Consider the following 15709-nt stretch of genomic DNA (forward strand, 5'->3'; position numbering starts at 1 on the left):
GCAAGATCCCAGCAAGTCTTAAAACATATTTCATTTTAATTTTTAAAAAATTATGTTGATTTATTTTGAGATGGGATCTCACTCTTATCTAGGCTGGAGTGCAGTGGCATGATCACAGCTCACTGCAACCTTGACCTCCTGGGCTCAAGCGATCCTCCCACATCAGCCTCCCGAGTAGCTTGGACCACAGGTGTGCACTAACTACACCCAGCTAATTTTTCTGTTTTGTTTTTGTAGAGATGGGGTCTCACTATGTTGCCCAGGCTGGTCTTGAACTCCTAGGCTCAAGTAATCCTCCTGCCTCAGCCTCCCAAAATCCTGGGATTATAGGTGTAAGCCATCATGCCTGGCCCACTGATTTTTTTTTTTTTTTTTTTTTTTTTGAGGTAGTCTTGCTCTGTCGTCCAGGCTGGAGTACAGTGGCGTGATCTTGGCTCACTGCAAGATCTGCCTCCCAGGTTCACGCCATTCTCCTGCCTCAGCCTCCCGAGTAGGCGCCTGCCACCATGCCTGGCTAATTTTTTTGTATTTTTAGTAGAAACAGGGTTTCACCGTGTTAGCCAGGATGGTCTCGATCTCCTGACCTTGTGATCCGCCCACCTCGGCCTCCCAAAGTGCTGGGATTACAGGCGTGAGCCACCGCACCCAGCCTCCACTGATGTATTTTTTTAATACAACACTGTAGAAAGAGAAACCAGGCCTTGAAGTAACTGGTCTTACGCAGGCTACAGATGCAACAAAGCTGATGTGCTCGGAAATGACAGGAAGGTGGTAAAGGAGGTGGCCCTGGGGAGGGCAATAGTAAAAATACTGAACTAGAGGTGTAAGCCGAAGGTCACTCATTGCCCAGGCCTCACACGCCAGAGGACAGAGAAGGAAGTATGGAGGGGACATCTCCCGGGTTCCCACCTGTTGTCTCCACTGGCGGAAGCAGGTCCGGTTGAGTCTCTGTGCCAGCAGTTGGGTACTCTGCCTGTGCAGGAGCTAGGGGAGAGCAAGTGCACAGAGTGGGGTCCTGACCTAGCCTAGACAGCCTGCGGTGGGTCCTGATCTAACCCAGTCTCTGCCCAGCTGAATGTCCTCCCATTGCTAGGAGTCCTGGATGGTGCCAGGGGTCTCCTGCATAGGCAGGGAGAGGCAGGGGGAGGCAGGGGACACCTAGAGGACTCACTCCGTAGGTCCCCCAGCACTGATAAGCCACGGGTCAGCATGAACCGGGTTTTTAGGCTGAGCCGTCTTCTCTGGGAGACACTGGATTCTGGGGCTGGCTACCCGCTAGGCTCCACCAAATGCCCAGAAAGGCTCCTGCAGCCTTGTCCTACAGGACCCCAAACCACCCACCACTCATACCGGCTGCATGGAGTGCTGTCAGGAGAGACCCCTTCCTGAGATACGGTCTCCTGGCCTGGACACCCCTTGCCAGGCAGGTGGAACTTGGAGAGTTGCCACCGTCGGCCTCACCCTCTTCCTGACACATTCCAGATGGTGCATCTTCCACCGGGCCAGCCCCTCCAGCAGCAGCTGTCGGCGGTGGTGTTCGACTGCCCTCTCCAGCTGCAGTCTCTGCTGGGCTGACCTCTGGCTGCAGTCCCGCCAGCGCTGAAACCAGGTCCGCAGACAGCCTAGATCCAAGTCAGAGTTTGCTGTTTTGTGGGATTTCCACCAGTGACTACATAATGGTGAAGGTGCAGAGAGGAGAGATGGCTGTGCGGGGATAGAGTCCAGGTGTCCAGCCCACACGGTGCAACTACCACATGTGGACCATGGCCCTTCTCTAGGGACAGCTCTGGCCACCTTTGCCAACAGTGAACCCCCCAGGGACTGGAACCAGATCTGTTTACCACTGTGCTCCCCAAGGGCCCTCCCAGAGCCACAAGCCTGTCCACAGCCTCCACAGGGGTGCCAGAGGCCCCCGTGAGAGTCACGTGCAAAATGCTGCTGGGCGCGCAGAGGAAGAGCCTCAGTCTGAGGGAGGAGGAGGAGCCCCCACTTGAGCTGCAGCAGCTGGAGGAGAGGGCAGCCTGTTTGGCCAGGGTGGAAACCAAGGCCCAGTCAGAGCAGTCAGAGCAGCCCGAGCCGCGGCTGGGGAGGAGTGCGCTGGTCGCCAGGCCACGTCTTCTGGCCCCCTGGGTTCTGCAGGCACGAGCCACATCCTGCCTTTTGTTTTTGTGTCACAAGATTCTCCCCTGAGTGAATCTTTCTTGGGCCCTGAGAGAACTTTCTTTTTGAGACAACAGAACAGGGTTGAGAGCAGGGCACAGATGCCAAGATGAGGAGCCCTCCAGGCCCACCGGCGCAGGCAGAGAAGGCGGCAGATCACAAGCGGGAGGCACCCATGTTAGTGCTGCATGCTGACGTCTGGGCTCTGTTCTAAGTGTCTATCTCTCTACCTGTCATCTCGGTTGATCTCCACAACAACCCCAAGAGGTAGGCACTGTTATCCCCATTTTACAGATGAAGACACTGAGACTCAGAGAGGGCTGGAGGCCACACGCAGAGCCAGGTTATGACCGCCAGCCTGCGCATCTGCAGCACCCTGCATAATGGGTCTTGTGACATCCTCCCCCCAGTCCCTCCTCCAGCCCCACCCTTGGCCTGCCAAGGTGTGCCTGAGACACTGAGGCCTTAATATAAGCCAGGCAATTGTTCCTCAGGTGTTTACTGTGTACCTACTACGTGTACACTGTCTTGCTGCCCAGTCTCCCAAATGTCTCACACCATCTGTAATGGACGTGGCAATCCAAACCTGTCACTGCCTCCTTCTAAGGAAAGTCCTTCAGAGAGCAGCGGCTTCGGGCAAAACTCAAACCCGTAGCCTGTAACTTCCCACCATGGCCAGGAGTGGGCACCTGACCCTTAAGGCAGCCGACCCAAAATGTCCAGAAGCCTCTGGAGCTTGAAGCTGCACGGTCAGGTGCCCAAAGGGTCAGGCGCAGAAGCTCCAGAGCCCAAGGACTGGCTAAACCCCTCAGCTTCTTTCTTAGTGAACTAGAAACACAGTGCAGGTTTCTGAGCTGAGTTCCAGGACTCAGCAGCACATTCGTGGTGCAGTAATGCAGCCGTGTGGGATGGCTGAGCCCGGGGTTTTGTCACTAGGACTTGTTGAAACATGCTCATTAACACATGCTATAGTCAGAACCAAACCAAAGCTGATGCAGTTTTGTCCTGGAGCAAACTCTTGTAAACCAACTCAACAACTTGGTCAATTTCTTTAAGGGCCAATTTAAACAATTTCTAATTGTTTTCACTTTTGTTTGTATTTTCATTTATTCTAAAACTGAGCTGTCCCCTTCAGCGTGTCAGATTCTCCTGCTATGGGACTGCTGGCTGTGTTAGGAGACAGCTCCCCACGGGTCTGCCGTGTGTCTGTGCAACTTGCAAGCAGGGGCATGGACTCCTGTTCTAGACTCTTTGCAAAGATTTTTTAAAAGAGACTGGGTCTTGGCCAGGCATGGTGGCTCATGTCTGTAATCCCAGCACTTTGGGAGTCTGAGACAGATGGATCACGAGGTCAGGAGATCGAGACCATCCCAGCTAACACGATGAAACCCCGTCTCTACTAAGAATACAAAAATTTAGCCCAGTGTGGTGGCACGCGCCTGTAGTCCCAGCTACTCAGGAGGCTGAGGCAGGAGAATTGCTTGAACCCCAAGAGGTGGAGGTTGCAGTGAGCCAAGATCGTGCCACTGCACTGCAGCCTGGGCGACAGAGTGAGACTGTCTCAAAAAAAGAGAGAGACTGCGTCTCATTCTGTCACCCAAGCTGGAGTGCAGTGGTGTCATCATAGTTCAGTGCAGCCTCCATCCAACTCCTGGGCTCAAGTGATCCTCCCACCTCAGGCTCCCGAGTAGCTAGGACTACAGGTGTGTACCACTGTGCCCTGCAATCTTTCCAAAAATGTATATACAGCAGGCAGTGGGACTTCCTGAGATCGAATGAGAATGTCTCTGGCCCCTGAACATTCAAGGGCCCAGCTACACAAGGAAGCAGGACGCTAACACAGTGGAGGCTGACCTGACAAGCGGCAAGGACTTTCCTGTCAAAACCACCGCCCCCCAACCACCCCAAACTCCTCCATTCCAGCTTCTTTTATTTCTCTGTAGATCTCAAGCGCCAGCCTTTCATTTTAACATAAACTGGTTGGCAATCAGTTGGTAATACATTTCTAAGATATACTGGACTGAACAGTACCCACTCCACACCTGCTGTATTCATGCCCTTCCTGGAACCTCACGATGTGACTTTATCTGGCACTAGGCTGGCTGCAGATGTAATTGGAAAGGATGGCGTCACACTCAAGTAGGGTGGGTCCTTCATCTGATATGACCAGAGTCCTTCTAAGGGACCCAGACACAGGAAGGGAGAGGCATGTCAAGATGGGGCAAAGACTGGAGCAATGGGTCTGCACGTCCAGGAGAGCCATGACAAGCAAGAAACAAGCTGGGAGAGGCAAGGAAGGACTAGAGCCTGAGGAGGAGCACGGCCCTGCCACACCTTGATCTCTAACTGCCAGCCTCCAGAACTGAGAGGGTAATTCTGTGTGGTTTGAAGACTCCCAGTCTGTGGTACTTTGTCATGGCAACCACTGGCAACTGGCATGTATGAGGAGGAGACAGACTTATGGGGGCCACAGGGACCTCCACAACAGTGCTGTCGTCACATTCCTCAACACGACTTGCTTCTGGGGGCCCCACTTACCCCTGTCCAGCACCTTCCGGGCCTCCCAGATGGCAGAGTCCTCCTGCTGTCGGTAATATATCTGCACTGACACAGCTTCCCGCCACTGGACCAGGACCTATGGGCAGGCAAGGAGCACAGCAAGTCACTACACCTCCTGGCTTCCGGGGCCACCCCAGGTCTGTGACGGTGGCTCCTGGAGAGGCAAGGCCAAGCTGTTGCCATTTGCTTCTCACACACGCTCCAGGAAGTAACTGCCATGCACGCAGACCGCTGAGCAATAGGACGGGGCCCCAGCCCCTCACAGGAAGCCCAGCATCTCGGCTGCTGGGACTCTTCTACCAGGATTTTCATATCATACCCTGCCATCAAGTAGTGAAGTCATTACATACATGGGTCTTCATTCTATTTTATTTATTTATATAATTTCTTTTTGAGACATAGTCTCGCTGTGTCACCTGGGCTGGAGTGCAGTGACGTGATCTTGGTTCACTGCAACCTCCGCCTCCCAGGTTCTAGCGATTCTCCTGCCTCAGCCTTGCCTCAGCCTTCCGAGTAGCTGGGATTACAGGCACGCGCCACCACGCGCAGCTAATTTCTGTATTTTTAGTAGAGACAGGGTTTCTCCATGTTGGCCAGGTTGGTCTCAAACTCCTGACCCCAAGTGATCCACTCGACTCAGTCTCCTCAAGTGCTGGGATTACAAGCGTGAGCCATGGCGCCCGGCCTCTATTACTGTTTAGTAAATGGAACACACATACATTGTATACATTCTTCTGTATGAGTGATGCCTATAAAATCACAATCACAAAACACTTGCCCAGGGGATGCCTGGTGCCTGCTCCGCAAGCGTCATGAACTCCATTCCCACCAAAAAGGCCTCCTCTTCAAGCTCTGGAGCCAAGCAAAGACTCCTGTGATCCTCTTCCGGGGGAAGGGAGGCACAGGCTAGCTCCGGAGTTTTTCTTCTTCTTCTTCTTCTTTTTTTTTTTTTTGAGACAATCTTGCTCTGTTGTCCAGGCTGGAGTGCAGTGGTGCAATCTTGGCTCACTGCACCTCCTGGATTCAAAGTGCCTGTAATCCCAGCGCTTTGGGAGGCAGGTGGATCACCTGAGGTCAGCAGTTCAAGACCAGCCTAGCCAACATGGTGAAACCCCACCTCTATTAAAAATACAAAAATTAGGCGAGCATGGTGGCACACGCCTGTAGTCCCAGCTACTCGGGAGGTTGAGGCAGGAGAAATCTCTTGAACCTGGGGGACTGGAGGTTGCAGTGAGCTGAGATGACACCACTGCACTCTAGCCTGGGTGACAGAGTAAGACTCTGTCTCAAAAAAAAAAAAAAAATACTGGTTCTCATAAGAACTAGTTCACTTATGATGTGTTATGTTTCTATTTTAATGCATATTAGTTTGTAATTCAGTAAAAAACTAAACATGTGTCCACATGGGTGTTTGTGTGTGTGCTGGAGGAAAGTTACCCACTTCTAGGTTCCTTATTCAGTTCAAATCTCTGGCACCACCCCCTACATCCCACGCCCTCACCAGAACACAGTCCCCAACTCTCCTGGGTGACCAGCTTGCCTCCTTATACCTCACCTTGGAACATATGGTCCTTCTGTAATGAGCACTTGCTTGAAAGGTTTTTTTGGCTTCATCCACTCGGGCCATGGTGTTCTCTTTCCAGCGACGCAATGCCCCTCTGCAGGTGCATGGGTGTGGGAAGGGCAGATGACACCAGGATGGAGAGAGAAGGGAGGCTTCTGTGAATCATTCCTACTTCTTCCCCTACTCCTGAGTCAGGGACTCTACACCTAAGAATGTCTGTTTCACCAACACCCATGTTTACGTGCACGTCTATGTCCAACAAATGGCTACTGAGCAGCTGCTCTGGGCTGGGCACCAAGAATGCATGAGGGACCCAGCACTGCTGGAGACCCAACTCCAGGTGCTACGAGGATAACAGGGCATAACTAGACAGTGGCAACACAGGTGACTCACTGTGATGAGAGCAGTGTGGTGAGACAGGGAACCCGGAAGGCTGCCTGTGCCGCAGCTTGCTGCTGAGTTAGCTCGGGGAGTTCTCGCTTATTCCGCCCTGTCTCAAGAGCGGGATGGGCGCTCTATGGGACCCCGTATGAGGGATGGAGGCATTTATTTTATTTACTTTTTAGAGGCAGGGTCTCACTCCATCGCCCAGACTGGAGTGCAGTGGCATGATCACGGCTCACTGCGGCCTTGACCTTCAGGGCTCAAGTGACCCTCCCACCTAAGCCTCCCAAGTCGCTGAACCACAGGCATACATGACCATGCCTAGCTAATCTTTTTATATTCAGTAGAGACAAGGTGTCGCTGTGTTGCCCAGGCTGGTCTGGAACTCCTGGCCTCAAACAGCCTCCTAAAGTGCTGGGATTACAGGCGTGAGCCATTATGCCCAGCTAAGGATGGAGGCGTTGAAAGTCCACGAGACCCACTGCCCACAGGCCACCAGGAATATCATGTGCTGAACAAATACAAAGGCAGGAAATGAAAGAGGGGCATGTGGGAGGACTGCTGGGAAGGAGTGAGGTTAGAGTCTGGCTTAGAAAGAGTGGTAGAAGCTGCAGAAGCGCCCTCCACAGGGGTGAGCGGTGCAGATGGTCTGACGGGGCCCAGAGGTGACTCTGGAGAGTCAGTGACAGGCCTGCAGAGCAAGCTGGAAGGGCACTGCCTGGAAACTGACAGGAAAGGGAGCCGCTGCAGCCTCTGGAGTGGAGGAGGCGACGAGGTGCCTTGCAAAGCTGCATCTTGCAGTGTGAAGTAGGGAGGAAACAAGTGGCCTTTAAGGCATGCAGGTGACAGGTGCTTTCCAAGGTCCCGCCCCGCACACAGCAGGGGCTTAAGACAAATGAAGGCGAACCCGTGAGTGAAGTGGAAAAGCCAAGACCATGGTATTAGCTACTAGGAACCTGGGATCATCCCCCACCTGGCCCTCGGCAGGACTCCCTAAAAGGCTGGGGTTTGGAGTGCGTTCCTCGTTCCCCAGTCAGAGCCTGGGAGGCGCCCGGGAGACTCACCGCAGCAGCTGCCTGTTGTGCTGGCTCTCCCTGGCTGCCACCTCCTGGAGGATGCTCCGTACCCTGCCCTGGTAAGTCTGTAGGGGACAAGGAAGACTGAGGCTGCCCGTGGGCCCACACTTCTCCCTGTTTAGGCAGGTCTCAGAGGTGCATCTACCACAAGGCTGCCATGCCCAGAGCACTCAAAAATGGCAGGGAGAGGCCTACAGCCCCTGGTCCCAGGGCCAGCAGACCCTCCCAGACAGGGAGAAAGTGTCTCACAGGCCCTCACCTGCTAAGTCAAACCATGGGCCTCCAGGGCCAGGAGCTGCTTTCACTACAAGGCTGGTACCCTCTGACAGCACCTGGTTCCACTTGGCCAAGCAAGAATCAAAGAACCCTGTGGCCTAAGGCCTGCTGTCTGGGGCACTTGCTCGGTTTGAGGTGTGTCACATTACTCTGTTCTGGGAGGAACAGGAAGAACAAAGAAGGGAAACAAAGTCTCCAGAAACCTCCCCGGTCCCCACAGCACGGAGATCAGGAGGGAAGCAGCAGCTCCTACCACCCACGCCTGCAGCGCCCTGTGCCGCGCTCTCTGCTGGTGGTGCTGATCTGCTCGCATCAGCTTCCGCCGCTCCGCCCCCCACACGGCCAGGCACTGCAGACAGAGGAGACAGTGGCCACCGTGGGCTGGGGTCTGAGGTGGGGGTGGCTTCCTGCTTTGCCTCCATTTTATACGTCATCTGTGTGAGTGTAAATGACTTCACCTCTCTGGCCCCATCGATAAATATGCGCTTCGTAGGGGTTCTGTGATGACTGGATGAGGCAAGTGCTTGATTTGCAGTAAATGCTCAATTGTGAGTTTAAACGTTTTTAACACTCACTAGGACTCCTGTAAACGGTTAGATCAGGCATTTTAGATGCAGTAAGTTCAAATAAGAACAGCCTAGTATCTGAAAGAACGCAAAATTTTCAGCCAATCATCTCATAAAACTGAGTTAACACTTTATGTGCTGCCTGCTCTCTTCCTTCGGCTCAGAGGTAGGTGGTGTGGCCCATACATCGCCTGAGTCCCTCTGACACACAGCCCACCTGTCCAAAAGCCATACACGGGTGGCACTCGCCACAAAGCCTTACCTCCCTCCACTGGCTCCAGGCCCGGCGCAGGAGCTGGGCCACGTGGAATTCTGCTGCCCGCACCCTGCCCGTCCTCCTGTGGGGAGATGGCAGAGCTCAGTGCTGCAGCCCCCACCCAGCAAGGGCACCCTCTACGGGCTCCCTCTCACGGTCCATGGCCCTACCTGGTTAAGTTTTGAGGGGAGCAGAGACCCTCTCTGAAGAGCTGCCAAAGAACTTGCACTCTCAGAAAAAAGCACCTGTGATCACATGTTGGCCTACTTCCCAGGGCTTCAAGTGCCACTGAAGCTCACATGTGCAGGTGTGAAGCCCCCGACCGAGAAAGTGGTTAAACATGGTCAGAGTTTGACAGGGAGTGAGATCCTCAGAACACACAGTGGATACTGAAAGGCCCCAAAGCAGGACAGCCTCTGCAGCAGACACATGGGCTGCCTACCCTCCTCTCTCTAACTACGTGGTGTGGTTAAAAACTGCCACAGCCCACCCACTGGCCACAGCTGCTGGTCCCTATCCCTTATCTGCAGCGGTCAGCTGTCACAGCATGGGCCCATCAGTGTATTCCCTGCTATGGCCACTTTTGTTTGTTTGAGGCAGAGTCTCGCTCTGTTGCCCAGGCTGGAGTGTAGCGGTGCCATCTCGGTTCACTGCCACCTTCGTCTGCTGGGTTCATGCAATTTTCATGCTTCACTCTCCTGGGTAACTGGGATTCCAGGCTTGTGCCACCACGCCTGGCTAATTTTTGTATTTTTAGTAGAGATGGGGTTTTGCCATGTTGGCCAGGCTGGTCTTGAACTCATAAGCTCAAGTGATCCACCTGCCTCGGCCTCCCAACCTGGCTATGGTCACTTCAAATGGGCCCCAAGTGTAAGCAGGATGTGGCCAATGAGCAGGACCTCCCCGATCCACTGAGAACTTCTATGCCCAGCCAAATTCCTGAGGCTGTGAGTTCCATGAGGTACCCCAAGGTCCTGCTGTTACAATCCTTTTTTTTTTTTTTGAGACGGAGTTTCGCTCTTGTTGCCCAGGCTAGAGTAGAATGGTGCGATCTTGGCTCATCATAACCTCCACCTCCCAGGTTCAAGCGATTCTCCTACCTCAGCTTCCCGAATAGCTGGGACTACAGGCATGGAGCACCATGCCTGGCTAATTTTGTATTTTTAGTAGAGACAGGGTTTTTCCATGTTGGTCAGGCGGGTCTCGAACTCCTGACCTCTGGTGATCTGCCCACCTCAGCCTCCTGAAGTGCTGGGATTACAGGCGTGAGCCACTGCGCCCAGCCAACCTAGTTTTAGTTAGACTCTTTTAGGTTGAACTTCCAGAACTTACAACCAGAGTCTGGGGTAAAGCAATCCTCCAGACAGGCACTTGGAGCTGATGGTGCTGCTAGTACAATCAAAGCTGGCCTGGGATAGAAAGGCTTTTAAGGCAGAACTGGCCACTCACTCTGCTCTGAGCCCTTGGGCACTTTCCCTCCAGAGGCAGAAAGCTTTCTTGAGCCGCCCATGGCGGTGGTGAGCACAGGCCGCTGTTTGCCACTCCTGCTCCTGGTGACGTGCTGCTGCCTGCTGGTGCCACGTGAACCAAGACCTATGCAGAAGCTGTCGCTCTGCGTGGAGGATGGCCTGAGGCAGGACAGGAAGGAGAGAACAGAATAAGTCAAGTAGGAGAGAGGCACAGAAGCCAGGAAAGAATTTACAGGCCACACATAATGACTAAGGCAAAAGGAATGGACGTCAGAATGTGGTACAGCCCAGAAGCTGTCTGTAGGCTCCACTGAGAAAGGACAGATGCCCCAGAGCCTGCCCTGCCTCAAGAGTCACAGGCAGGAGCCCTCCAGTGAGGTCCGAACAACTTCCTGAGGAGGGGAGGCCATGAGTGCAACGGCTTGAATCAGATCCTACCCATCCACACATCTCCTCAGGGGCAGCCACTTACCATTCTCTCTGCCAGGCGGTTTTCTTGATGCTGAAACGTCTTCTGCCTCCAGATAGAAAATACTTGCTTCTCTAATGTCTCCCTAAAAAACAAGGAAGAATGTAAAGCACTTAACAAAACCAAAAATTAACCCAAACAGAACTAGAAGTTCCAAATAATTGGATTTTTCCTTTTATACCATGCTATGGTATAAGAGGTGAGTTAAGTGGCTGGGCACAGTGGCCCATGTCTGTAATCCTAATACTTTGGGAGGCCAAGGCAGGAGGATCGCTGGAGGCCAAGACCAGCCTGGGCAACATAGCAAGACTCCATCTCTACAAAAAAATTTAAAAACTGCTGGGTGTGATAGTGTGTGCCTGTAGTCCCAACTACCTGGGAGGCTGAGGTGGGAGGATCGCCTGAGCCCAGGAGTTTGAGGCTGTGGTGAACTATGATCATGTCACTCCACTCCAGCCTGGGCAACAGAGTGAGACCCTGTCTCTGAAAAAAAGAAAAGAGGTGAATAAGCTTAGATGAGGGAGAAAGCAACACAAAGAGAAAGGGAAGGAAAGCAGATAGCCAAAAAACCACAAACTTAAAAAGGCCAACATTTTCCAAGTTATTTCTGGTATCAGCCAAGCCTTCACCCCGTACGAAAAAGAGTCCAACCCTAAGACCCCAGGTCTTCATTAATTCTATACTGACTTAACAACACTGATAAAGGATTGTTCGTGGAGCCCTTTCCAGTGCACAATGACCAATCCTTTGGGGACCTGTTGAAAAACAAGGGGCAGACCCCTAAGGCTGACTGAGCAAGTCGGAGGGGGGTCCCAGGAAATTGTATTTTAAACAAGTGTTCCAGGTGAATTAGGAAAGTAGAAAGGTTTGGGAACCACTGTTTTGTCATCTCTGCCTAGGCCTACCAGATCACCATTAACAACGTCAAATCCTGCAACAGCAGTGCTGGGACAATTGATCAACAGTCACTAGGGGCGCCACGCTGGTGGAGCCATCGGATCTGTGTTCAGCACTGCGGGATCTCGCTCCCCTGACATTTAACACACAAGACACATCACTTAAAGCAAAGATTCCACTTGCAGGCAGAACACAGTCACTGGTCTTGGATCTACCCTCTGGCCATATATGACAAAACTAGGCAAAACATATGTGGCAACTGTCTTCAGGCGCTGGACAGTAAGTGTAGATTTTGATGCTGAAAAGACAGGACACAGGCAAGGTGAGCCCCGAGGCCGCCCAGACTTTCTGCCTGGGGGCACCTTCTAAACAGTGAGAGGAAGGGAGGCTAAGCAGAGCCTCCCTCAGCCTCAGTGAGCAGAGGAGGCAAAGACTGGAGTTCATGACTGCCAGAGGGGCTGGAATTTGGGGGCAGGGTACTAGAAAGGAGACAGCTGAACACAGCGAAGTACCCAAAATTTCACTGAGATTGTCCCAGGTCCTCAGATGAGGGCCACACATGCAGACTCCTGGAAGCCTAGCAGAGAGCGACTGTGCAGGGCCAAGAGGAGAACAGAGACAGGAGAAGCTAGACAGGGTTGTAAGATGGAGCTCTGGCCCAGCCAGAGTTGAGAGACCAGACACAGAAGCTGAGATCGTTCGACCCCAGTTGACCTTAGTATAAAAACACTAAAAGATCATCTTTAGGCTGAAGGAAAATGATACAGATGAACATTCAAATGTATAGGAAGACACAAGGAACACTGGAAAGGGAAAATATGTGGGTAAATGTAAAAGGCTGCATTTTTTCCTTCTCGATTTATAAAAAGACTACTGATTATTTAAAGCAAAAATAGTAACGTTGTAGGCTGTGTGCATGGTGGCTCATGCCTGTAACCCTAACACTTCAGGAGGCTGAGGCAGGAGGATTGCTTGAACTCAGGAGTTCAAAACCAGCCTGGGCAACATAGTGAGACCTCGTCTCTACAATCAATCATTACACATAAAATGTATGACAAAAAGTACCACTGGTTGGGGGTGGTGGCTCACTCCTGTAATCCCAGCACTTTGAAAGGCTGAGGCAGGGGGATGTCTTGAGCCCAGAAGTTCAAGACCAGCCTGGACAACATAGTGAGACCCCACAATGTTTATTTCTAAAAATAATAATATCATCAAGGATGGGAACAAAATAGAATTTTATTGTTTTTATGTTCTTGCACTAAACATGAAATAGTATATTAATTCTAAACACAACTGGGCCAGGCATGGTAGCTCACACCTATAATCCCAGAACAGTAAGAGGCCATGGCAGGAGGATCACTTGAGCCCAGGAGTTTGAGACTAGCCTGGGCGACATAGTGAGACCCTTTCTCTACAAAAATTAGAAAAAAAAATTAGTTTGGTATGGCGGCACACATCTGTAGTCCCAGCTGCTTGGGAGGCTGAGGTGGGTGTATCACTTTAGCCCAGGAGGAAGAGGCTGCAGTGAGCCAAAACTGTGCCACTGCACCCCAGCCTGGGTGACAGGACAAGCTCCTGTCTCTAAAACATAAACAGATAGATACATAGACAGACAAACAGAGAGATACATACATACGAACAACTGTAATAAGGATGCACACTGTAATTCCTAAAACAATCTAAAAACTACAAATAATACAGAGCTAAAAAGTTGATGCAGGAAATACAATACTAAAAAAATTTAAATGAACCCTTAAAAAGGTAGAAAAAAGGCTGGGCGCAGTGGCTCATCCCTGTAATCCCAGCACTTTGGGAGGCTGAGGCGGGTGGATCACGAGCTCAGGAGACTCAGACCATCCTGGCCAACATGGTGAAACCCTGTCTCTAATAAAATACAAAAAAATAGCTGGGCATGGTGGTGCATGCCTATAGTCCCAGCTACTCAGGAGGCTGAGGCAGGGGAATCACTTGAACCCAGGAGGCGGAAGTTTCAGTGAGTCAAGATCGCGCCATTGCACTCCAGCCTGGCGACAGAGTAAGACTCTATCTTAGAAAAAAAAGGAAAAAAAAGGAAGAGAGAAACAAAAAACAGATGTAGACATCAGCCCAACCATATCAGTGATTACACTAAATATAAATGAACCAAACAACTCAGTGAAAGAATAAAGTCTTTTTGGCCAGGCATGGTGGCTCACACCTGTAATTCCAGTACTTTGGGAGGCGGAGGTGGGTCGATCACGAGGTCAAGAGATCGAGACCATCCTGGTCAACATGGTGAAACCCCGTCTCTACTAAAAATACAAAAATTAGCTGGGCGTGGTGGTGCGTGCCTATAGTCCCAGCTACTTGGGAGGCTGAGGCAGAAGAATCGCTTAAACCTGGGAGGCAGAGGTTGCAGTGAGGCGAGATCGCACCACTGCCACTGCACTCCAGCCTGGCAACACAGCGAGACTCCATCTCAAAAAAAAAAGGCTTTTCAACAAATGGTGCTGGAAAAACCTGATAAACACAGAAAAAATAAACCTTGACTACTACATCATACCATACATAGAAAAAAATTCAAGATAATCATTGACCTAAATGCAAATGCTAAAACTATAAAGCTTCCAGATAAAATATAGGAAAATATCTTTTCAGCTCTTACGGTAGCAAATATTTCTTAGGGAGGACCCTAAAATCACTAAGCATAAAAAAAAGGATAAATTGGGCCAGGCGTGGTAGGTCACACCGGTAATCCCAGCACTTTGGGAGGCTGAGGTGGGCAGATAATGAGGTCAGGAGTTCGAGACCAGCCTGACGAACATGGTGAAATCCTGTCTCTACAAAAATTAGCTAGGCGTGGTGCTGTGCATTTGTAATCCCAGCTACTCAGGAGGCTGAGGCAGGAGAAGTGCTTGAACTTGGGAGGCGGAGGTTGCAGTGAGCTGAGATTGCGCCACTGCACTCCAGCCTGGGCAACAGAGTGAGACTCCATCTCAAAAAAAAAAAAAAAAAAAAAAAAGATCAGTTGGACTTATTAACCCAACAGAAATCAAACACTTCTGCTCACCAAAAAAATATATATATATATTCAGCCGAGCGTGGTGGCTCATGCCTGTAATTCCAGCACCCTGGGAGGCCAAAGAGGGTGGATTACCTGAGGTCAGGAGTTCAAGACCTGCCTGGCCAACATGGTGAAACCCCGTCTCTACTAAAAATACAAAAAATTAGCCAGGCGTGGTGGCGGGCGCCTGTAGTCCCAGCTACTCAGGAGGCTGGGGCACAAGAATCGCTTGAACCTGGGAGGCAGAGGTTGCAGCGAGCTGAGATCGCGCCATTGCACTCCAGCCTGGGCAACAAGAACGATACTCCATCTGAAAACAAAACAAAACAAAACAAACAAACAAAAAAAAACATGCAAAACCAACCGATGATGACTGAAATCAGAACACTGGTTACCTATGCAGGGTAGAGACTGACTGGAGGGATGTGAAGGAACCTTCTGGGGTAATAGAAATGTTCTATATCTTGACTGGAGTGTTGATTATATAGGTATACAGATTATGAAAACTCGGCCAGACATGGTGGTTCACGCCTGTAATCCCATCTCTTTCGGAGGCCAAGGCGGGCGGATCACGAGGTCAGGAGATTGAGACCATCCTGGCTAACACGGTGAAACCCCGTCTCTACTAAAAAAAAAAAAAAAATACAAAAAATTAGCCAGGCGTGGTGGTGGGCGCCTGTAGTCCCAGCTACTCGGAAGGCTGAGGCAGGAGAATGGCATGAACCCGGAAGGTGGAGCTTGCAGCGAGCCGAGATGACACCATTGCACTCCAGCCTGGGTGACACAGTGAGACTCCGTCTCAAAAACTAAAAATAAAAAAAAAAATTATGGGCCGGGCACGGTGGCTCAAGCCTGTAATCCCAGCACTTTGGGAGGCCGAGACGGGCGGATCACGAGGTCAGGAGATTGAGACCATCCTGGCTAACATGGTGAAACCCCGTCTCTACTAAAAAATACAAAAAACTAGCCGGGCGAGGTGGCGGGCGCCTG

At 51.4% G+C, this 15709-nt stretch overlaps 1 protein-coding gene across 5 annotated transcripts in view; it reads right to left on the reverse strand.

Annotated features, from left to right (window-relative positions):
* The window catches only part of SFI1 (SFI1 centrin binding protein), a 114216-nt gene that overhangs the window by 5743 nt on the left and 92764 nt on the right, over positions 1-15709 (reverse strand). For 4 of the 5 annotated variants that reach the window (XM_025400059.1, XM_025400058.1, XM_025400057.1 and 1 more), the window contains 9 exons: positions 10783-10864; positions 10291-10469; positions 8848-8923; positions 8273-8368; positions 7732-7808; positions 6275-6377; positions 4699-4795; positions 1462-1622; positions 910-984 (listed from right to left, as the gene is read on the reverse strand). In XM_025400059.1, coding sequence (XP_025255844.1) covers positions 910-984; positions 1462-1622; positions 4699-4795; positions 6275-6377; positions 7732-7808; positions 8273-8368; positions 8848-8923; positions 10291-10469; positions 10783-10864 — 946 coding nt within the window. The remainder of the gene's footprint in view (positions 1-909; positions 985-1461; positions 1623-4698; positions 4796-6274; positions 6378-7731; positions 7809-8272; positions 8369-8847; positions 8924-10290; positions 10470-10782; positions 10865-15709) is intronic. The other variant, XM_025400060.1, reaches the window with a different exon arrangement.

Source organism: Theropithecus gelada, chromosome 10 (genome assembly GCF_003255815.1).
Source record: "Theropithecus gelada isolate Dixy chromosome 10, Tgel_1.0, whole genome shotgun sequence".
Taxonomy (NCBI): Eukaryota; Metazoa; Chordata; class Mammalia; order Primates; family Cercopithecidae; genus Theropithecus; species Theropithecus gelada.